Source organism: Zingiber officinale, chromosome 10A (assembly GCF_018446385.1).
Source record: "Zingiber officinale cultivar Zhangliang chromosome 10A, Zo_v1.1, whole genome shotgun sequence".
NCBI classification, from domain to species: Eukaryota; Viridiplantae; Streptophyta; class Magnoliopsida; order Zingiberales; family Zingiberaceae; genus Zingiber; species Zingiber officinale.
Window position 1 is genome coordinate 18,240,085 of NC_056004.1, and position 24,942 is coordinate 18,265,026.

General features: G+C 39.0%; 1 protein-coding gene across 2 annotated transcripts; it reads right to left on the reverse strand.

Annotated features, from left to right (window-relative positions):
• Positions 1-2,018: 2,018 nt before the first annotated feature.
• On the reverse strand, positions 2,019-13,507 carry LOC122026341 (CBL-interacting protein kinase 8-like). 2 transcript variants are annotated; one of them, XM_042585016.1, is made up of 15 exons: positions 13,150-13,506; positions 12,823-12,885; positions 12,610-12,681; positions 11,849-11,956; positions 11,676-11,750; positions 11,536-11,589; positions 9,467-9,592; positions 7,644-7,733; positions 6,823-6,945; positions 5,847-5,957; positions 5,084-5,200; positions 4,253-4,309; positions 4,098-4,172; positions 2,598-2,711; positions 2,019-2,429 (listed from the first exon to the last, which is right to left on the reverse strand). In XM_042585016.1, the coding sequence occupies exons 1-14, from the start codon at positions 13,306-13,308 to the stop codon at positions 2,616-2,618; spliced, it is 1,326 nt and encodes a 441-aa protein (XP_042440950.1). In that variant the 5' UTR covers positions 13,309-13,506; the 3' UTR covers positions 2,019-2,429; positions 2,598-2,615. The 2 variants fall into 2 exon arrangements, 1 of the variants encoding a protein (XP_042440950.1); XR_006124112.1 differs by lacking the exons at positions 2,019-2,429; positions 2,598-2,711 and adding an exon at positions 4,707-4,871 and having other exon boundaries at positions 4,095-4,172; positions 13,150-13,507.
• Positions 13,508-24,942: the final 11,435 nt, after the last annotated feature.

The following is a 24,942-nucleotide window of genomic DNA, read 5'->3' on the forward strand; positions in this document are numbered from 1 at the left end:
ATGGTGTCAATTTAATACTAATTAATTTGAGCCTTTTAATTGGTCGAACTACTTTTAACTAAAAATTCTTATAATGACTTTAGAATGATAATAAATAAAAAAGACAAACAGATACTGACCAATAAAGATATAATTCACTCTTAAATTTGACAGAATGGTAAGACGGTATGGATGCATATTAGACGAATACGATTCGATTCTTTGCTAGAGCATGCGTTGAATTCATTAAAAAAACTAAGATTAGACGACCATGAGTTGAATATCCACCAGAGAAAATAATTCACAGGTTTATTTTCACGAACAAAAGTACATTCGGTGTTACAACTATTTTATATGGACGGTGAAGATCGTGAAAGTCTATAGTCAAAGTACTGTTGTGACATTTTTGAGATTTAATCTTAGGACCGATAAAAAAAAAATTATGTGAGATGGAATCGATGATCTTCGGAATTAATCTGATATTAAAAATTGAAAACCTAGGTTATATATAAAAGAAGATGATGTCTTTTGATAAACCAATATAAGATGCCCTTGTTTTTACTATTGAGTTAAAATGGAGTGTAAATGTTCTTTTAGCAGTACTGATGGTCGTACAGTTTGAGAAGTTGGATGTTGAAAACAGTTGTTGCAATTGCTTTGACATTTGCGCGTCCACGTGCGAGGCCTTGAGATCGATGTACATTTTCGTACTTTTTATTCTCATATGCCTTGCTTTGTGAGCTCCACTTTGGATTCCAGTTGCAGACTTGCAGTTTTCTTTTAAAAAAAAAATATTGATTATTTCTCGAGGACGACCAATTGTCATCTCGTGTTCGGTGTGGATTTGTCCTTTCGGGATGGGTAATTAGCTTGCGCATCATAATATTGTTGCAGTAAAATTTGAGAACTAAATTTTGATGAGTGGGTATGTGTTTTTTTTTCTTTTTTTTTTTAATATTATGTCAATGATTTGGAAACGAACTAAGATGTTGAGATGAATGAATCATCTTTTATTATCATCGTATTCAAGATAAATTTATTTTTCACCGGAACATGAATTGAGTTAGCTGCTACCGAATAGATATTCTTATGATAAATAAGGAGATCGAATTTCAATATAATAAAAAAAATATCCTATCCATAGTAACCAATTATAACTTAATTTGTCTTTTCACATATGATTATGAAATTAATCGTGTGAACGATCTAAATTTTCATAGACTTATCTACACATTTACTCTGAAAGTATTATGCACAATTAACATAATACATCAATATGATTATTAAAAGAGATTGACCTTAGTCAATCGATTCCATGTTTGTGAATAAATTTAATATTCAATCCGGTAAGCTAATTTTTTTTTTATGTTTATTCAAGATATACAATCTTAATTAAATGAACAATTTCTTAAACTAAACAATAAATTTAAACACATACTCAATTAACTAATATTCATAAATAATATTCAAAAATCATATTCATTTATAAAAATATTATAACTCTGGATGCTAAATAAATAAATAAATTTATATTATCAAAATTAATAATTAACTAAACAAATTTAAAATATAAAAATTTCAAACAAACTAAAATTAAAAACTCAATAACATCTCACGAATCAACTTAATTCGTTTTATACTAAACTTAGATAAATTACTTTATCAAATAAATTTAAACATCACAAAAATTGACTCAACTTAGCTGATTTATAGTCCTAATTGACCTAGTCCGAAGTGTTAATAATTAAAAAAAAATCTTTGCTATTTTTGAGTTAGATCCAACTCAATGACTTTTCTATATATAATGACAAAAGATGAATACGTTTACCCACAACACTCCCATCAACTCATCCTAAGGTCAACACAGAGAAGATAAATCACGGACGACTATTAGTTTTGAAAATAATGACTTACACATAAATGAAACATTTACCTCGACTACACCGAGATTCGAACCCTAGACCTCATAATGACAAAACGTTAGCCAAAATATTAACTTTGGGCGAATTGCTTTTCTAGACATAAAAGCACAGTGGAGATTTGCATCAAAGAACGTACAAGCTCTTTGCTATTTAAGCACCAGCATTGCATGGCCAAAAGCATAACTGCGGTTACAAACTTACAATACCTTAGACAACAGCAATGGTGATTGAACACGAACAATATGGCATATCATGTTCAATCGATTGTCTGACTACAGAGGATTCAATTAGCCCCAATCAATAACACAAAAAACAAATCTCAGCACGGCGAGAGTTGCTATTCTCGAATACATTACATCCATGTTGACAAAAGCATCCAGGAAAGTGGGCAACACTAGTAGAGAAACAAAGCCAAACAAGATTGGTGCAACGATTGTTGATGCCTGAATTCTTTAGCTACTCTGATGGCAGGAACCTGGTAGTTGAATAAACTCGCTACAAACAAGAAAAGTCTCCCTCGTCTGTGACCTGCCCAGGAATCACAAATGTAAAATGATTCAATCACTACCCGTATATACTTGCAGCATTAAACAACACTAACTTTTGTGTCAACTGCATGCAAAATTATATCAAAACTAAATTCCATCATGTTTAAGAAAATAGAGACAACAAAAGATACTCAGTGTTTGGACAGACCATCTTAGCAAACAAGATTCAGCGTTTGGACTTTCTGGTGAACCGTGTTTTGTTCCTCTCAGTAGCGGGCTTCCAGATAATTTCATCCAGTTTGCTATGGAAGTTTTTATTGAACTGCAAATCAAGTTGACGAGTAATCAGGAATTTTCAGATCAATAAAATTTCAGATAGCTTTCCTCAATTGACATGGAATTGTGATTGATAAGTAGCGTTGTGCTAAAATCTTCTTTTGGTTACCATTTCTAGCGTCCGCATCATTTTACATTATCTTCACTTTTACAAGGATTGCATGATTCAGTAGAAATCTAAAAACTTAACTTTCCTGAAAGGGCAACCAATTTCGTCTATTGCAATAGGTACTGCAATGACTAATTATAGCATGACTTACAAAAGGTACAAAAAAGTTTCTATTTTGTTTAAACACAATCTATTAATTTACTTTGCAACTAGCTCAAGTATCCACATTGCAATAGATTTTAAAATAACTAATCAGCGACTTGGAAGAGGTAAAAGGGTTTCTATTTTATTAAACATAAAACCTATTCTAAATGGTAATTTTTTTAACAGTTCAAGCTTCTTGTGATGAATTTTTATAATCTTGTTTTACTCTTAAATAACCAAAAGATTGCAATATCCATACTGTATTCAGGTTATCTCCTTGCTTATAAAAAATCAAAAAAAAATTGTGTCACCTAAGCAATTTTGTGATCCATTCTGATGCTCAATCTGTTCTACTATAATTTACTATGATTCAACCGACAGTGATTCTCGATCCATAGTGGATTTAACAAGAAGTGTTGAAAATCCAGTTATGGTGAAATGAGCAGAACAAGCAGTGAAGGGAAAATGCCTATACCACAAGACAGTTTAGTTACCTGTCAAAGGTACATGCCTCTTCCAATTCTTAAAATATAGCTTAGGTTTAGTTCTCTGCATAGAAGAACTACTCTGACAAAGGTGTGACTCAAGTCAAAAGATTAAAAATTCTGTCAGCCACTATACTAAGACTGATTAGAGGAAGGTAGAGGGGCCTCTAGAATAGACTTAACTCATGAAGTTGGTTACAATAAAAAAGAACTTACACAATAGAAACTACTGCACAGATATTGCAAAAGCATGAGATAAGAATAAGACCTTCAATCCTACTTATCTTCCACAGCTTCTCTATCAGCTACCTGTCTATTTCTATAAATGGCATCCCGCTTATTTCCATTCAAGGGATGCCTTCTCTCATATAATATAAGAAAAAAGTCAATTGCTTAGAATCTAGTTTCTTTGTGACCTGTAAATGTCATTATTCAATTCAAGCACAATTCTGAAACAGGTATCACACCAAACATAGTAGATACTATCATCAGCCAACATTTCTAGTTTGTATTCCTTATCAATGAGAATCGATGTTTCGGCAATAATCATGTGCTGTTTGAAATTAAAATCAAATTCCAAACACATCACATTATTATATTTATTTACAAGTTAAACTGAGTAACTGAGACAGACCTTTAGATAATCTGTCACATCTCCAGATGCTCTTTGAATGTTCACCATCAAAAAAGATAGAGCAATTTCAAATATCTGCTTCACAATTCAGGACAAGGCCATGAGAACATCTTAGGACAAATAACCCTCATATGCTAAAAAAATAGCCAGCTTACTTCTATCACAACTGAGAGATGAGCAGTTCTATTTTCTGTAAGGCCCTCCACCCTCATCTGCATATTTTCATGTGATTAGGGAACCACAAACCAATTGATAAACAATTCATTTTCATGACAACCATAAAAGGGATAAAAGGATCAGACACAAATTATCTAATAACAAAAATATAGTATATGTAATATATGGAAATTTATTTTTGGCTCTCATATTATTTGCACCGTTTAAAAATATGATTTTCACTTCCTATCACGGAAGGGAAACAAAATCATTAACTGTAATGGTACAAATTTCTGTTGACTAGTTCTTGCTCAAAGACAACCAAAAGCACAGAAAATGTTTAACAGTAGTAGAAATGGATCATAGTTATGAGATCCTTTCAGTATCCAATTCCACGTTAACAGAAATGTAAGTATTTGACAATAGCTGTAATTGGGATTCCAAATGTCTAACCTAGGTAAGTTTAAATCAAATGCCATGCGCAAGAGAAGTGTCCATTTCTTCCCTGAGAAACAAAAATGCCCACCACACATGCTATGAAAATTGTTATGAAGAAAACTCAGTAGGGTATCTTCCTGGATGTGCTTTTACCAGTTTAATTCAAACCACCACAGATACCTGCAGGTAGTCATCCCTATGTTCAGTTACAATCATTATCGTGTTTAATAATTTATGCTAACTGATTATGCTTCAACATAGAAATAACCATGTCATACAGCCTCTAAGTTCCTAAAGTACCTACTTTACATAGGAAAAGCTACAGATCAACATAATAATTCCTTTTTGCATTTAATTATGGATATATTCAGGAAAAATTGCTGATATTAAACCTTGTAATTACGGATGTGAGTTTTGAAGCCCATTGATTGTGCAACAACCTCCATACTTGACAATACAACTTTAGCTGATTTGCGAGATAGGAATCGTGTTATATGCCTTGCATAATCCTAGCAAAAGATCCATAACAAACCTTAAATAGAGAAAATGAGGTGAGAAAGCATATCAGATAGTAGCAATAAGGATACAAAAGTAGTAGTGTCACTAACTATTTGAAGGGGAAAATCAACAATCAAAAGCAGATAGTAATATACAAAAAACTGAAAGTGGAATAAGATAATGACTATCTAGTTCAAAGGCCATACTTATTGTACACTGAAATTATTCATTGTTTCAGTATCTGGCCCTAAGTTGAGCATAAATAAGTCACAATCTAGTAACCCAACACACTGAATGTTAGTGTTATACCTAATTGCTCATGATTTTTTTGTTATTTTTTCTTTTTGAGCAGCCCCATACATCAATCTTCACATTCTCATCCTGTTAAACTTTCTGTTCCCTATCTAATACTCTGATTCATAAACTATCGTATGCATCTACCAATCATATCAACCATTACTCGAACTCAGATTTAACTAAGACAAAATGATACTGTATGAAGCGCCTTGAAGTTCAGAAATGTACTGCAAATGTTTTGCTAATTTCTGTTTCTGCATCACCAACTCAAGCAAGATGAAAAAGATAAGCTAAATAATGCCAAATATTTAATCCTTGTAAAAAAAAACATGGACAAACCAATTGCAGAATGATGCCTACCTGCCTTCGATCAAATAATGCTGCTAGATTCAACCCCTCTGAGAGAATTATCAGATCAAATGCATTGAGATTTAGAGGGCCCAACTCCTCGTTCCTAGATTGCTCATTCACCTGCTTGCAAGAGAGGGCCCCAAGGAAGAGCTTAACAATATTTTCATGGACTACTTTAACCAATTTATTTCTACCATCAAAAAATGATACTAAATCAAGGCCACTGAATTGAACTCTGGTCAGAAAGGCATAGTTCACTTATCAACTGCTAGGCACTTGTTCATCCAAAATAACCAAGCAAAGAAATAAATCATCCAAAGTGAAATACCTCTTATAGTACCTGGAAGGTAAATTCAGAGTGATCTTCACAATCAAATCACTCTGTTGAGTAATTCTGGCTAGGAAAAGTGATTTCCTCAAGATGAGAACAATGATATTTTGTTTTCAAAACTGAAATGAGGTTATTTATACACAATGCTTGTATTGCACATGACAGCTCAATTTTTTACTCTCTATGTACATGGTCCCAATATAAAAATAAAAGATTGGATGGAAAAGATGACACAAGAAGCAAAGGAGATATTTTTCACTCTTCCCGAACTGTTCGCATAGATTAAATATAAAGCAAACAATCCATACCGAAAGCATCTGTTACCTTATTTCTATTGAACTTCCGCATAAAACTACAATTAGGCAAAATAAACGGATAAAAAACCATTCATTTCAATTTGAATCTATTGAAATGAAAGAGATAAGAGAGGGAGATGAAGACCAAAGAAAATATTAGCCAATATAGTAAAAATTTATCTAATTAATTTAAATATTACATGTGATGTAGTCTTGCATCGTGTGGACAATTGAGAGATAAGACTCATCCCCAAATACTTTAGACATCACTGATGTTGAAAAATAGACATTTCCTTGCAATTAACGAGAAGAAAATAATTAATAAATATAAATAATGAAAGATAGCCTAAATTATTACCTCAGATTCATCGAAAACAGCATATATATCATCAAGGTTAACCTCTTCCACTTCCAATGGACTAACAGGCACATAATTCTTCTTGAACCATTCGTCATTTCTGATATCTTCCATTCGCATACGCTGCTCAGGTTTGAGTTATAAGGTGGTATAATCAAGTTTGAGCAACAATAATATAGTTAACTCAACAGAAAATGCTGCATAAAAAGTTATGATGAAAATAAAATTTAAAAAAAATCATCTTCAAGCATCAATCAGTATTCTAACAAGGACCTTGTGCCTAAGCCACATAACTGTAGGGATATGTCCAAAACACTAACTACTTGTAGTGTCCCAGGAAGATACTGAACTGTATATTATGATGTCACTACTTGATTTGTAATACACCATCTACTTGGCAAACATCAAGGTTGTTGAAGCTAGAGGCCCCAAACCCATTAGTCCTACATGAATAAGTGCAATGGTCTATTATATAAGTCTAATTTGGTCTATTTCCTAAAAACTAGAGCTTTGGGGATAAGTGCTTCACCAATCAACTTTAACATTGTATCAACAAGTCTGAGGTTCAAATTCCACTAGTGTCAAAATCAAGCCCATACTACTGAGTCATGATTAGCATGAGTGTGTTGAAGTTGGGAGGCTCTAAGCTCATTGACCTAGACCAACAAGAGTGGTGGTTCATGATATAAATATAAATTAATCTTTTTCCTAAGCCACAGATTAGCATGAGAAAACTAAAAGACATACACACACAACATTTCACCAGTTTGCTGATAAGTAAATAATTATTGATAAAGATATCAGTGAAGAACATTACTTACAGTCTCAGGGTTAGGATCAAGAATTCTACGGATAAGGGATCTTGAACCGTCTGAAAACCATGACGGGAAGGAAAATTCTGCCTTATCAATCTGCATGAATTATAAGAAAAAAGAATTTTAAATTATATTCAAAACACAATTCCTGTAATCTATACCTAGACCAAACTGACCCGGAATCAGAGAAGATTTCCTAATTGATTGTTAAAATCTCAGAAAATAATTGTAAGTAATTACTTGTAAATGTTGGCAATTACAATCAGATAAGAAAAATGCAAAGAAAGACGATTTGTTGTAGGCAATTCTTATAGATTTATAAAGCATTCTGAGTCATTCAACACCAATTCACCAATGCACAACCAGTTGGCCAACATTAATATCAAGGACATGGAATGGTAGGCTGTTAGCTTGATTAAGTTATGTTAAAGGATTAAGTCTTTTCACTTTTCAAATTCCACTACATAGGGTGCTCTTTCAATTAATGAACTCTAACAAACTTAGAAGCATTGAATCAGCTCTCTTCCCACTGCAATCAGTTACTGTTATCAATTAAATGATTCCATCGTTTGAGAATAATTGATCTCCATCAAGTAAACAACAGATACACCCAGCAATATACAAGCATGGAAAAGTTGCATAAACATATCATGCACCAGCCGAACCACACTGTCAGGCACTAGACAACATGCTCAATGCATCAGTTTTGCTCTAAAAGAGATTTGTATAGAAGAGGCGCAGCATTATTGCCATCATGCCATTGATAGATTGCATAGTCATTGTGTAAGACAAATGCCACATTGATCCACTTGAGAGAACTAACTAATTAGTTTTTTGGGCCCAATATTATCCCCAAAATATTAAGTCCAATTCGCAATAGCCGCTTATCCAAACTTATATACTCCATTATCCCACAACTCTCCACATGGGACTACATTTGTAAATAAACAAAAAACAATGAAGAAATGATGCACGTAAACAGATGAAAATCAAAATAGAAATTAGAAAATGAACCAAATTAGATAAAACTTCTACTGAAATTTTCTTATATAAAGTTTGTTAATGCTGCAAACTAGGGAAATTCCTAGTAGTTTACTTTCACAACATTTTGATCTACAATGAAACACCATCTAAAACATAATTGCCTTCTAGAACCTTGAAGATTTTGCTACTTCATGACTTCTACAAACTTTAGCACCACAACATCTCCCATAACTAACTTTCTTAAGACGGGAGAATTCAGGTAGACAAGTGCAAGAAAAAAATAGATCAATCCAAAAAAGATGAACTTCTTATAGATAGTTTCAAATCTTAAAACAGGGATATAAACAACAACACCAGATGCCATTTAACTAGATATTTTTAAGCCTTGAGAATATATTCTGGGATCAATTTACAGGTCAGACACCAAGATCAGGTGTTCTTTTGTCCAAAAGTGTAGTTGATTGCAGTTTCATCCCATTACATATATGAGTCTAAACTTGTACCTAGATTCTATAACTGTCGCTTCTAAAATATGTTTGGTGATCTTTTTGGAATTTCCTTTTCTTATCCATGAATGGGGATCATCTTGCAATCAAACTATTCAAAATCTACAGGGATTTCACTCTGAGCAGCCTTCCAAGGCGCATGTAATTTGATTTAATGGAAGCAATGAAAAATTACCAATTCCACTTGTATGTTGCAAAGCTTTCTACCAGATAAATATTCTCAACCAGTCACACTGGATCTTTTTTTGTTGTCTAATCAGCCTTAACAGATATTAGAACTTTACTGAGAATGCTACATTACTTGACAAATGGAACAAAACAAAAAAAATGATGATGTACCTTGCTATATAGAGTACCCAAATCAACTTCGTCAAAAGGAAGATATCCTGTCAATAAAACATAAAGAATGACTCCACATGACCATGTATCAGCAACAGCACCATTATAGCCCTTGTGACCAAGTACCTGGTGGAGGATGTACATTCATGCACGCGTATTAGGGGGGAGAGAGATACCATCAAGAAAACTAGCATTGTCCATTTTTTAATAAGTAAATGGCAAAAGAAAAAAAAAAAGTAGCTTATGTTGATGATATTATTGAAAACCAATATATGATATCATGAAACAATGTGCTAAAATAAAGTCTATGATTTAGTTATCATTGTGGTAAAACCAATTCTAGAAATCAAATGCCATAAGAAACTAAACAAAGAAGATCATCTGCTAGAGGTCATTACTCATTACTAGCTTCTATTACCAAGAATAAAGGCTTTATAAGGCCTACTTCTGACTATTTTAAAACGTACATTTTGTTAATGCCCAAGAATTGCAAAACTGCACTGCAGTCTAGACCTTTGAACTGTGGTGTAAGATGTTTTCCTGTGGCTTTGCAGTGCCTCCAAAATCAATGCAAAAAAGCCTATAGGACCAGGAAATTATCAATAATGTGCAAGTGTAAACAAAACTACTTTATCTTTGTAGCTTGGGTGTGAAAGCAGTGGTGTGGCTCTTCTACTTGATGTCACATGGCTAATTGCATTGACCCACTCCTTAATCTCACATGGTGAAGTACAGGATGCTTCCATGTGTTTATGTTTAACTGTTAAGTGGATGTATCTCCACCTATTTGACTAATTAGTCGTTTAGGCGGTTCCACCTTCAGCTTTGAAACATCATGACAAAGAGCAATCCCATCCATATGGTCATAATTGTTCCCTTTGTTTGCCTGAGATTTATTGCCTAGAACTAACAAAAAATATTTTTTTTCTCAGACTTACAAATAGGAAGGACCATTAGCAGTATATCAATCACCTAGGCACTCTAGGCCACCTAATAGTTGCATAGTGGATAAACAAGGTATTTCTAGTGTGAATAATGACCAGTGAAAAAAACATCAACATGAATGTCTGGACAACTAGACAAATATTTTAGGCTTTAACAGTGGTCCATTATTTTCTTCACTATATTTCAATGTAGCCAAAGGGCCTAATAATGAGTTGCCCAGATAACAGCTGAACCATTTTAATACTTTTTGTGTACTGGACCTTTCAACTAAAAGATTTCTCATCTATTTGTTGGAGTTGATATCTACTGTTAACTCAATATAAAAAGCATACACTGATAGTTTGATAAGAATTTAAAAAAAAATAGCTGAGAATTTCTTTTCTTTATGTGTATGTGTGTTAGTTTGTAATACAACATGATTCTTGATGTTTGTCTCATTTTATTCTCGAAGTCTTCTGATGTCAGCATTCAATTGAAGAATGGAAAATGATTTCTATGCAAGTTTCATGTTTGAATTTCAAAGATAATGAGATTATATAGTACACTCCAGATCTGATCCAAGTGGCAGTTGGATATCCGTATTCAAAGAAGACTTTCCAACTACCATGACCTTTAAAAATTAAAATAAAATTCAATCATGCATCACAAATCTAGAGAGAGCACTTTAAAAAGTTGATCAACTGGGAAACTTTTTAATATACAATTTCCATATGCTCCATAATGGATTGTTCATGAGTACAAGTAGAAAGTCCATGAAGTTAACTTATTGCAGTCTCCATGAAAGTTCTCTTTGCTAAATTACCGAAAAAGACAAATGTCAATAGACAACGAGCCTTCCTTTTAAGAAACCCATCATTTTACGTCTTCAAATAACACAAGACTTACAATATCCTACCCAACATGAAGTATGACTGATTGCTGTTAGCTACACCATTATGATATAAATAATAAAAATGTAAAAGAACAAATATACAGTCATGTCTTGCAGATTCATATTATTAAATTTTAAGTACATAGGAACCGAATTACTAAAAATATTACATTCTTAGATGTAAATTAATTACGTGTATGGTGGCTTATCCAAACTTGAAAATGCTTGAGATATTCTTTCTCAAAGTGCATACCTCTGGTGCCACATAGTTAGGAGTTCCACAAGTGGTACGGAGTAGACTATCTCCCTGAATAATAAAGAAAGGACAAAAAAGTTTTCAATAGCAGAACAAGTTAATCTGATATTTATCTAAAAAAGGATACGAGAACATACCTGTGCAGGCAAGGCACTGAGACCAAAATCTGAAATTTTGAGATTTCCTTGTGAATCTAGGAGTAGGTTTTCAGGCTGTATATAAAGTTATACAATGAAAAATGATATGATGCTAAGTGTTGCATGCCAAAGCACTTCTTAGAAATATTAATTCTAAGTCAACTATTTAACACCTTTAGATCTCGATGGTAAACCCCTTTATTATGGCAGTAGCCCACCCCATCAATGAGCTGCTGGAAATACCTCCGTGACTCAGCTTCGCTAAGTTTCCCGTGACGAATCTACACAATGTGGAATTATTCATCGAGTAACTTGCACTGAATCAATCATGAAAAGAAAGAAAATCATAAAATAATGTGCATTTGATTTTAATCTATCTTTTGTGCTTGCATTTTGTCAAAGAAGTATCTTTCCTAGGCATCATAACATCAAAAACCATGATTAATCAACTTGAGTCTCCGCTTTTGTTGGCACAAATAAGCAGAACAGGAAGTTTACATCTCACAGATAACTGAATTCCATGATCTATTGTATTTTATTTTTTTTCATGAACAAAATTGCTGCTATTCCACAAGCTAACGGATGGAAAATAAAAGTAGCAAGTATAACAGGATAAAGCAAAAGCCTTATATCAAAACAGCAGTCAATATGTTATACATACAGTTTTTTCAGAGTAAGAAATCATAGTGAGTAGTGTTTCCAACAAAATCAACTGGGCAATGAACAGGCTCAAGCAAAAGCCTTACAATCAATATATTATGCATTCAGTTTTTTCAGAGCATGAAGTGTAGTGAGTGATGATCAGTTGTATTTCCAACTGAACAATGAACATATTCATATTGTGAAGTGTAATATATTCGAGGCAAACTAGAGCATGAAAGCCTCGCAAACAAAACATCAAAAAAACTAAAAAGTTCCAGCTCTGAAGCCTTACAATCTTGTCAAACAATTCGCCGCCCGTAATATATTCGAGGATTATATATATCTTGGTCCGGCTTGCCAGCACCTACATGCCACAGAATCATAATCATGCGACAAGAGGTAAACCTGAATGAAACAAAAGAAAAAGTGCAAGGCATCCATCTTAAATCGAGGCATCAATAAACGACATGACAAAAGTAGCTCCATCAAGAAGATGAGGTCATGCCTCGTGAAGGCGAACAACATGGGGATGTCTAACCAGCTTCATAATGGAAATTTCCCTCTTAATCTGCATAGAAAAAAAAAATCCAAATAAATGGCTCGGAATCTTTTACCACGAATTTCCTATGTTAAACTTACGCACTACATTGCACACAAATTCGAACACCCGGTTAAAAGCCTTTATTTTTCTCTAGCAGAGCGACGCAGAGCCAACTCCGGTCTCCTAGTATTTCTTAGATTACATCCTTTTACAATCCAACCACCAGTCTAACAAAAAATCCAAATAACCAGAAAACAAAAAGAGAGACAAAAGGGGCAAAACCAGTAGTACCTGATCCACCATGTTGTGCTTGATGATGGTGGCGCGATCGAGCACCTTCATGGCGACGCTCTCACCGGTCTCGGTGTTCTGCGCGAACTTGACCTTGGCGAAGTTGCCCTCGCCGATCGTCCGGCCCACCTCGTACTTCCCAACCCGCCGCACCACCATCGCCCGCAATCCGCGCAGAAGGCCTAGCCGTCGAGTCCTTCGGGCACCACGCGCTTAATTCTCGAACAAATGAAAGAGGAAGATGAACGCTCAAGGGAAAGGAGGAGTCCAATCGAAGTAGGTCGAGTGAACAGGGAGAAGAGCGTTAGTGGAGAACGGAACAAAAGCGGTGGTTTCTTTTTCCCCTTTCTTTGCCTTTTGACTTATACTGCAATGAAGCAGAGAGACAGCATGAAACTACACTGTTCAGCCGTGAGTTAATTAATAATCGATATGAAATGGTTTTCATTATTGGTTCGAACCACTTTTATAATGCAATAGTTGACGTGATGGAGCGGCGGAATTAATGGATGAATTTATTATTATTATTATTATTAATTATTATTATTATTATTATTATTATTATTATTCAAACTATGTTAGACGGACAACTGGTCCTCTGATGTCTCAGTTGACATTCACAATTATGATTGCAGTAAAACACGTAGCACATTAGTTATGAAAAAGTCATCTCGTTGCGCCACGAAAATAGAAATTAATATGAACTTTTCATATTCGTGGTATTTTTCTAAAGGCAATCAAGGCAAGCCGAACAGGTGTATGTCATGCTTATTATTAAATTATATCAAGTCGAGCCGAACATGGGAGTCTGGTCGAGCCCATAATGGGCAGGAAGATCGGTTCGATTTTGTGCTTTAGCCCAAGCTGAGCCAGGTCAATCTACAAGGTCTGTAAAAATAAAATAAAATAAAAAAATCTTAGATGCATTACGAGGTCAATCCATTAAAGGGCTTAATCACTTGTATTCAATTATAATATAGCAGTCTATTTAGTTAAAATTGATGTATTACCAAAATCCATCTGAAGCTTAAGAATCACGCGCAACACCAGCGCGGCTATGAGACATTGCGCGGAACTACATCATCGATGTTAAGAAGGGCGGATGAGGATACGGACGATTCATTTGACTTGTCTATAATTATGATAACAAAAAATGAATACATTGCGTCGATCAATCCGTCTTAAGATCAATACGGAGAAGGTAAATCTTGAACGACTAATAACCTTTGAAATAATTACTAGCACATAAAAAAAAGATATTTATCTTGACTTTATTAAAATTCGAACCTCAGATCTTATGATGACAACATTTGATGTACTAACGACTAAACCATCTCAAGGTGCCGACTTATCTATAACCACGATAGAGTACTATGGGGACCGAGCATTCAAGTGGATTGGCTGTTTGCTTCGCTGTACTACTGTCCAATCTTGCAGTGGTTCGTGCATTTCTTAGCTGAGGCGACGTTCCATGAGCGGCACAAGGCGCTTTGCAGGGCCATGGCCATCTCGGAGTTACCCTGTTCTTTGTGGTTTTCTTCCTTTAGTACGATCTATTCCATCAGAATTGCAACTACTTTTTGATTCATCAGTTTCGTACCATGAGAATTTCAAGTTATTTGGTAGACGAATATTTACAAAACGAAGCTTAATGATTCCAAACAAAAATTCAGAAAATGCATGCATTCAGAAATTTGTGTTTCTCACATTTTTGACATCTATACCACCTTGAACGGAACAAAGTTGCAGCCTGTAAAAATTTCTTCATTTGGCTTGTGCTGCTTCTTTACGAATCACTCATTTCTTTTTAGTGCACCCAAGTTACAACCGCTGAAGGGTTTATATAAAGCTTGTACGTAGCTGAATACTAGATTATATTGCTTCAGTCGAGTAAATTGATGCTCCATTCTATAATGTCATGTGATACGATATATAAAGGTAGGGGTTGATAAGATCAGACAGTCAGAAGTCAAAGAGATATGACAGTAATTAAGAGGACGTGACAGTTGACAGTCAAGAAAAGAAGGAAGTTAGACCGCCTCACGTCAGAAATTGAGGGTTAGCCTTTCGGACGTGTATATACCGGGTGCACCAAAGTCGCCTCTCCGTCAATACTAATGTCATTTCCGCCGGCTTCCGTCTGACTCAGATTCCGGACAAGATTAATTTGACGTCGTCTGTAGAAATCCCCTTCACCTATTCTGGAACGTGACAATGGAGGGCACTAGCAAGATCAACGTCACTATGACAACTGAAGAGTACGAACTATTCAAGGAAGCCAAGAGGCGAACGGCTTCCAAACGACACACTACCGCTTCACAACCACACAAGATGCCTACGGTTTCAAAGGACCAGACCCACGCTTCAGATAGGGGGTCTAAGAGGAAACAACCCGAAAATTTCCCCCAAACTTTCTATCGTGACCCTTGCCCGCAGTATTACAATAAGAAATAACAACACCAAACCTCCACAGCTGAAAGTTCCCCACCCAGATATTCGAAGAAGGGGAAGACCATAGTCGTCAGGAAGGAGCCGAGGGAGTTGCCCGAGGAATTACAAGTACCCTTCTCTTTGAGGGTGCTTGAGGAGAAATTACCGAAGGGGCATAAGCCCCGGCCATCGGAGAATATGACGGTAGCAAGAATCCAGAAGATCACTTTCACAAATTTCGAAACGTTGCGTTGTTACATCAATACAGCGATGTTATCAAGTGTCGGATGTTCTTAAACACTCTGTCTGGCTCAGCACTAAAGTGGTTCGAGGATTGTCTGTCGGATTCATCACCTGCTTTCAGGACTTCAAGAACACTTTCTTGCGTCATTCGCCAATAGCAGGAAATATTAGAAGACTAACATTGCATATTGCCCTCAAGCAGAGGCATGCAGAGCCCCTGAGGGCTTATATAAAATACTTCAATCAGGTAGCTCAGGACGTCCCATCAACTACCTTAGAGATCTTGATGAGCGCCTTCTCCCACGGTCTAGTGGAAAGGGAGTTCTTCCGAGCCCTTATTCGAGAGTCTGTGAAAAATTTTAATGAGATGATGGGAAAAGCATCAAGCTACATTAATGCAGAAAAAGCTTAGTTGGCCCGGAGGAAAGCAGACAAGGCGCCTGCTCCTGCCAACAAGTCAGAGAGAAGACCACCCCAACCTCCAGCTCGACCCTTTCCTCGCTCCAAGGATGCCCGATCAGGATTTCCACCCGGTTAGGAATCCAGGGTGGCCCAACGAATCAAAGCTATTCAAGCCCCCAGACCAGGTCAGTGAGGGCCCTGTTATTGCACCTACCATAGGTCCCACACTCATTCCACAGGAGATTGCGTCCAGTTCGCCCGAGATTCTCGACGGGTAGCCGAACTAGGCCTGTCTCCGCCCGAGATCGCGCCCAAGCTTCAAAAGCTGCTGGTCAACTCACCTACTGTTGTAGGGCAATCAAGTAAATCCCTGCCAGAAAGCGGAGGTCAGAGAGCTCAGCAGCCAAGCTGGGACAAGGAGCAGGTGGAATCCCCTTAGGAAGAGAATAGGGGAAATATCGTCATATGGGAGATCGGCATGATTTCCAGGGGACCCCCGTAGCCACCTCCTTATAGTTCTTCCGAGCCCTCATTCGAGAGCCTGTGAAGAATTTTAATGAGATGCTGGGAAAGACATCAAGCTACATTAATGTAGAAGAAGCTCAGGCAGCCCGGAGGAAAGCAGACAAGGCGCCTGCTCCTGCCAACAAGTCAAAGAGAAGAACGCCCCAACCTCCAGCTCGACCCTTTCCTCGCTCTAAGGATGCCCGACTAGGATTTCCGCCCGGTCAAGAATCCAGGTGGCCCAACGAGTCAAAGCTATTCAAGCCCTCAGACCAGGTCAGTGGGGCCCCGTTATTGCACCTACCATAGGTCTCACACCCATTCCACAGGAGATTGCGTCCAGTTCACCCGAGATTCTCGACGGGCAGCCGAACTAGGCCTGCCTCCGCCCGAGATCGCGCCCAAGCTTCAAAAGCTGCTGGCCAACCCACCTACTGTTGTAGGGCAATCAAGTAAATCCCTGCCAGAAAGCGAAGGTCAGGGAGCTCAGCAACCAAGCTGGGACAAGGAGCGGGTGGAATCCCCTTAGGAAGAGAATAAGGGAAATATCGTCATACGGGAAATCGACATAATTTCCGAGGGACCCACAGATAGAGACTCCGTTAGAACCCAGAAGTCTCATGAACGCCCCTTAGAGATACACACGATAGGGTGCATCCGGGAACAAGCTGCATGGCCCATAATCAGCTTCGGACCGCAGGACCTGAAGGGAATGGAGCTCTCTCATGATGATGTCCTCATAATCAAAATTGTCATCACCAACAGCCATGTGACCAGGATTTTCGTTTACACCGAAAGCTCTGTCAACGTGCGCCAACAGCCATGCAAATCGACGCTAATGAGCTCCAACCCATAGCCACCTCCTTATACAGGTTCACAGGCAATGAAGTACAACCAATGGGTCAAATTAAGCTAGCCATATCTTTGGGTAGCGAACCATTAGTGAGGACACGGAGGAACAATTTCATCATAGTGGATTCTCCATCCTCCCACAACGTCATCCTAGGGACACTCGCTCTATACGAATTCCGAACGACAATCTCCATCTTTCATCAGAAGATAAAATTTCCTATGGGAGACCAGTTCGATGAGGTCAAAGGCAAGCAGCTGGTCTCCCGCAGGTGTTATGTCGACATGGTGAAGGTCGAGGCTCGCAAAGCTCAAAATAAAGGAATCCACATCATCCAAGAAGAGTTTCTGCCTATAGCCGAAAAACTCATTCCCTGGGAGGAGGTTCGGCTCCTGATCGTCTAGAGAGCATCATTTGAATATCAAACGACCTGTCAATCGAAATTAAGACAGATCTGGTCAAATGTCTGGTGCGCAATATGGACGTCTTCGCCTGGTCCCCCAAGGAGCTGTTGAGAGTCAAACCCGAAGTAGCTGAGCACAAGCTGCATCTCCTGCCTGATTCCCGGCCGATCAAGCAGAAAAAGAGAAACTTCTCGACCGAACAAAATAAGATCATCCGAGCTGAAGTTGATTAGCTCTTGAAAGCAGGACACGTTAGGGAAGTATAATTCTCACCCTGGCTCTCTAACGTGGTTCTAGTATCCAAACCCAACAATAATTGGAGGATCTGCATCGACTTTCGGGACCTCAACCAAGCTAGCCCTAAAGACTGCTACCCACTACCGAGGATCAATCAGATGGTGGATTCAACCTCGAGCTGCGAAAGGATCTGCATGCTCGATGCTTACCAAGGATACCACCAGATTTCGCTAGCCCAAGAAGACCAGGAGAAAGTTAGCTTCATCACGGTTGACGATACTTTCTGTTATACAGTCATGTGGTTCGATCTACGGAATGGAGAAGTTACTTATCAAAGGATGATGGACAAGATCTTCCACGAGAAAATCGAGCAGAATGTGAAAGTCTATGTAGACGACATACTCATCAAGGCTACTGTCGCAACAAATATTATTTCTGATGTGGAGGAGACATGTCGCACGCTACGACAGAATGGGCTAAGGTTAAATCCCTTGAAGTGCTTGTTTGGAGCTCGAGAAGAAAAATTCCTAGGATATCTCGTTACCGAGCGGGAGATTGAAACCAACCCGAAAAAGGTTCAGGCACTCTAAGACATACAGCCACCTCAGAATCTGAAAGAAGCTCAGAAATTGATGAGCAGAATCATGTCACTCTTTAGGTTCATATCTCGATCTGCAAATCGAGCGCTCCCCTTCTTTAAGGTGCTCCGAAGAGCCGCTAAGTTTCAGTGGGATGAAGAATGTAGAAAAGCTTTCGAGAAACTGAAGCAATACTTGGAGACCCTGCCTTCATTGTTTAAACCTATTGCTGGGAGCCACTCTGGGTGTATTTGTCACTCGCCCCTAAGGTCGTGGGGGCAGTTCTGGTAAAAGAGAAAGACGATATACAACAACCAGTGTATTTCTTCAGACATCTATTGAAAGGGTCGAGTCTCGATACACGACTTTCGAAAAGTTGGTTTACAAGTTGGTTCTCATGGCTTTTCGCCTAAGGCCTTCTTTTCTAGCACATCAAATTACTGTACTAACCAATAGTACCTTGGGGAAGGCCCTTACCAATATGGAGATAGTCGGTCGTCTCATCAAATGGACAACCGAGCTGGGAGAATATGATATACAGTATCAATCCCGAACAGTGATCAAAGCACAAGCCCTCGCATACTTTCTGACGGATATCCATCAGTATGATTTTGAGGAAACGTGGAAGGTATACGTAGATGGGTCGTCTACTCAACAAGAAAGTGGAGTGGGAATACTTCTTATATCTCCTCAAGAAGATATCATACAACTAGCCATCAAGTTAAACTTTAGAGCTACTAACAACGAGATGGAATATGAAGAGCTTCTGGCTGGACTACAGGCAGCTCGACATATAGGAGCCACATGAGTAATCATTCACTCAGATTCTCAATTGATGGCTCAACAGATGGTCGACAACTTTGAAATCAACAATGAGAAGCTAGAGCTCTACAGAGAAGCATATGTGAAAATGAAAGAACATTTCAAGGAGGTCACAATAACCAAAATTCCTATGGTAGACAATCAGAGAGCAGATGAATTAACCAAGATGACCAACTCTTTGACCACTTTGGTCTTAGATAAGTCGATAGCCCAGAGTTTTCTGATAGCTCAGATCGACCTACAGAATAACTTGGAAGAACCCATCGATTGGAGAGTCCCAATGATCATTTATCTTCAACAAGATGTCTTACCTGTCGATGCTGAAGCAGCCAGATCGATTAGAAAAAGAGTTCATGCGTATACACTGATCGAGAATCAATTATACAAGCGAACATTCTCTCGACCATTGCTCAAATGCTTAGGCCCGGAGGAGGCGGAATATGTCTTGCAAGAAATTCACTAGGTATGTTACGGTAGTCACGTAGGAGGAAGGACGCTAGCTCGCAAAGTATTGTTGATCGGGTATTTTTGACCCACCATGCAGAGAGATGCCCAACGATTGGTGAACACTTGCATCTCTTGCCAAAAGCATCAGAACCTGACCCATTGACCAACCGAGATTTTGAAGACTTCAATAGCCTCTTGTCTCTTTGACCAATGGAGTATGGACATCGTGGGACCTTTTCTCGTGGCTCCCGAGCAAAGGCGATTTTTACCCGTCGCGATGGATTATTTCTCCAAGTGGATAGAGGCAAAGACCCTAACCAGGATAACGGAAGGAGTCATTATCCAGTTCTTATGGAAGAATATCTTATGCTGATTCGGAGTCCCACATAAATTAATCTCAGACAATGGAAGGCAGTTCCAAGAATTCAAGCTCCAGGAATGGTGTCAGGGGTTGGGTATCACTCAGGTCTTCATTTCCGTGGCGTATCCTCAGAGTAATGGATAGACTGAGGTCACCAATATAGAGATAGTACGTGGGCTGAAGGTTAAGTTGGACCACATGGGCGGCAATTGGGTGGAAGAGCTTCCCAGCATCCTTTGGACATACCGAACAACTCCACGAGAAAGTACAGGGCTCGTTTACGACAACGAAACAATCGTGTCGGTCGAGGTTGGGGTTCCATCCGTCCGACAGTTACTGTATGACCCTGAGAATATCGAGCGACGATTTTTAGAACTGGATCTTATCAGTGGTGAAACCCGCGACAGGACGACCGCTCGGTTAACTGCCTACCGACAATGGATGCGGCAAAACTATGATAAGAAGGTGATCTCTCGCTTCTTCATAGAAGGGGATTTGGTATGAAAAAGGATCAGACCGGTAGGAGAGCTAACTAAGTTAGCACCTCAATGGGACGACCCTTATAAAGTCATTAAAAAACTAGCATCCATTGCCTATTACCTACAGGACGCTCATGTTAGAAAATTGGACCACCCATAGAGTGCTAATTACCTTCAGCCTTATCGTGTCTGAAAATGTTACTCTTTGTACTAATAGTTGTTTGCGAGAAAGATCCACGATCGGGGAATGAGTACTATAGGGATATGTGTAAAGTACCCGATCAGGTAAACCAGGCTGGGATTATGTTTAAATCTTTTAGAAAGTCACGAAAACTAAGGCGCTCTTGATGAAGTCCTTAAGGGCCTGATCGGGTCCTAATGCTTCTCTCCTAATGGAAGCCATCAGCCGGATTCCTCTAGACCTAGACTGACAACTCGGGCCTAGTTAAGCAGAGATATGAAAATCTCACTCGCGAGTAGTCCGCGCAGCTCTTAGTATAATAAGTGTCGCGCCCTTAACTTACGCTCACTTGAGGACCCGAGCTAGAAAGCATCCTCATAATGAGACCTGACCTAAGGAAAAGTCATGAGACATGCACAGAAAGTAGGAACGCGAGAGGCAAAAACAAGCTTTCATAAATAAGTAATGGATGCACTATAGAGAGAATCATTTGAATTATGAAAAAACATCATCGGATATTTTTTTAATGATTCGATGATAGTTCAGGAAGTCTTCTAGAGGGTCAGACGACAAATATCCTCCTTCTTTAAGTTGTTGGACTGCTCCTATTGCCCCATAAACAAGCGATCAGATAAAGTGATCTCCTACTTGAGAACCAAATTCTAGAGAGCGCAAGTACTCCTCTCGATTGGTCCGAAGGCAATCGACCTCCTTCGCTTTATAAGATTCTAGGGCAATAGCAGAGTTAGACAAGGCAGAGCGGGCTCGAGATAGCTCTATCTATAAGGAACCAAGTTCTATGGTCTGGGATTCCAAATCTTTCCGGTAGTCCATCAAGAGCAAGTCTTTGGCATTGAGTTCATTGGTCCAGTGGTTCATCTCTTGTTTGTGCGTGAGCTTGAGGTTGTCCAGAGCCTCTGTCTGCTGGGTCAGTTCCGACAATGCCTTCTTCTTGAGGGCCAGCTCCTTATGGTACCTGGCATTGGATCTCTGGTGGAGAGCTTTAAGTTTTTTCTTACCATCTCGTAGAAGACTGGACTCCAGTACGGCTTCGCTGAGAGTTTGTTGTTAGGTTGCATTTAACTTCTTCAAAGACTCCACTTCCACCTTGAGTTGGCACACTTTTGGAGTGGAGTCAGAAGGATGAGATCTCAGGTCTTCAATGCGATCTTTCATGATTTTGTTTTGCCGATACATGTTCATAGACACATTGCTCAAGCGCAACCCCTCGGCAAAAAGCTAGCCATAAAGAAGGTTAGTCGAAATCGAAAGAGAAGAGCAGTAAAGGAAGGTGAAGGCTTACCACAACAAAGTTTTCAAAGAATGGGTCTACTTAATAGGGAAGTGAAATGGCATCTAATTGCTCCACAGATTCCTTCCAAGCGTTTGCCAGTTTTCCCCACAACAAAACGATGTCGACAGGAGGAAGGGGGTCTTCATGCAGAGCCCGATGGGAAGGCGTAGTGGCGTAAAAGCGAAACAGTTGTGATCTCAAAGATCTAGGAGCAGTCCCGTCGATAGCAGGACAGGTGGAAGTGGAAGGTTGAGAAGAGGAAGGCTTGACAGGGGCAGTTGGTGAAGGTTGCCTCTCTGGAGCGCTCTTCTCGTGATTGAATAGGGCTTTCTCTCGGTCAGGCACTGTCTTGTCTCCCGAAAGAATAGTAGAGTCGTCCGAAGGCCTGGACTCTGAAGCGAGAGTGGATGTAGGCAGGGGTAGCTGGGCAGCCGAGGAGGCTTCCACAAGCCTACACCTCGATCAACGCGCAAGCAGCTGCTCATCTAAATCTGACTCCTCTTCCAGGGTCCGGGGGCAACGAGCACGAGAAACAAGTGGAGCTTGCCGAGTAAGAACAGGAGTACGACGGATGGACTGGCGCTTGGGGGTCGAAAGGACGAAAGGTAGAAGTATCCAAGGCCATCCAAGTAGCCTTCAAAACGGAGTGTTGGACGCTTCGATTAACCAAAATTATTCACCATCGATGAATTATTTCCAAAGCACTCAATGGAAGAGGCCTAATCGCAGATGCTCGGACAATAATATATGCTGCAGAGAAATAAAGATCAGACTAGGAAGACATAAGAGGACTAAAGTCAAGATAGTACTTACCCAAAGAGTGCAGTAGCTCTAATGGCACGAAGTTTAACCCAAATAGATACAGGACGTCCTCCGTTAATAGCACGTGCAAATCAAAGCACCAGCTCGCTAGTTGCGCTGATGCCTCCATGAATGCGGAGTCTGAGTGATAGTCTCCCAAAAAGGACGTAGAAGGGAGAGCGATCTGGTACTTGGTCGGTCACTTTATGATAGAGGGAAAGCGGAGGAAGAAATACCTCCCTTTCCACTCTGGCTCTTAGGAAGGTAAAGGAGTGAAAAAGGTAAACCTAGGGCGAGCCTAGAAACAAAAAAGGTCTTCACTATGGGACAATGGGTGAAAAAATAATAAAATAAGCGAGGAGCCTAGCGGATGTCACACAAGTTACAAATGAGGACGAACCCGCATAGAATCCAGATGGAATTAGGAGTGAGATAAGAAAGGGAAATGCAGAAATAGCGGCTCACGTCGAAGAAAAAAGGATGGATGGGAAAACGAAAACCTGCTATGATCTGCTCCTTAAAGAAAGGCGCATAACCTTAAGGAGGCTGGTAAAAGTGATAGATCTCGAAGGGTATGATAATATACATGGTAGTAGACACTTCATACGCGAAACGAAGATCGTTTAGATCTACGCCGATGAAGGTCAACACTCCGAGAGCGTATTCAGACTCTAGCATATCCATGAAGAATTTACACAAGGTAGCGAGGAATGCAAAGTTAAGAAAAGAGGAAAGAAGGGAAGATGTCTCTGGCTGTCAGCGACAAGTTCCAAAAAGAAGGCGAAAGAGACTATTTATAACCAGCAGAAGGGGTGCAAGGTGCAGGACCTCGACATCAACACCAATCATACGATCATAGTAGAAGTGGATGGCGTCAAGAGGTTATATCAGTCGTTGGATCATCATAAAAAATCGCACCAAAGTTTGTCTTAATTGGAAAAAATAGAAGTAAATAGCCATGTGATAGAAGGAGAATGAAAGCATTTATGACATCGAAAATAAACGAGACAACAATAATCCTGCTTGGGCAAGTAGGGTGACTCTGGAATTACGAGACTTCACAACCAGACAAGCAATTGACAATAACATAGGACAACCTGTCCGAAAAAAAAAGAATGACTAATGTCCCTAATCAGGCACGACCAGGAGGAGCGAGCCTCCCTTGAAATAGTACCTACTCGGGCAAACGGGCTGACCAGGCATCCACTGAATGGTTAGGCACTTAACTTATCACTTAACCATAAAATGGGTAATGCTAAAGGGCCTTGGGTAGGCTTCTCAGACATTAAAACAACACAGTTCGCTAACAACATATTCAACACAATAACCACAGTGTGAAATTTCAATAGAAAATCCAAGACATTATTATATCATTAAGTAGAGGAAAATAGCTACAGGATGCTATAGACTCTTCAAAAATGGAGAAAGCCTCCTCAGGTAACTCTTTGAATAGATGGGTGCGGTCCAGGAAGTCTTCAGGCGGAGTTGATCGGAGCATACCTTTCTCTTGTAATTGCATTAGGGCCCCTTTGCCACCATAGCATAACATCTGATCTATAAAGTAGCACATCTTAACCCCGAAGTCTTTGGAGGTTAGGAAGGAAGTCTTATGGGTTGCAAGGTGAGAGTCCTCCCCCGCCTTGTAATCCTTCAATTCTTCCTGGGCCCTGTGCCCTTCATCTCGAGCTCCAGCCAACTCTTGGCGAGCAACCGCTTCCTTAGTCTGGGTTGTCGTAAGCTCCGCTCGCATTGACTTGATA

Bases quoted from the DNA above. Each gene is read 5' to 3' on its own strand.
- LOC122026341 (XM_042585016.1), bottom strand. From the start codon at position 13,308: ATGGTGGTGCGGCGGGTTGGGAAGTACGAGGTGGGCCGGACGATCGGC. The intron at 6,946-7,643 runs GTAAGTAATGTT...AAACCTGAGCAG, and splicing joins TTGATCCTAACCCTGAGACT to CGTATGCGAATGGAAGATAT. The intron at 2,712-4,097 runs GTCTGTCTCAGT...CTTGATTTGCAG, and splicing joins ATGTGACAGATTATCTAAAG to TTCAATAAAAACTTCCATAG.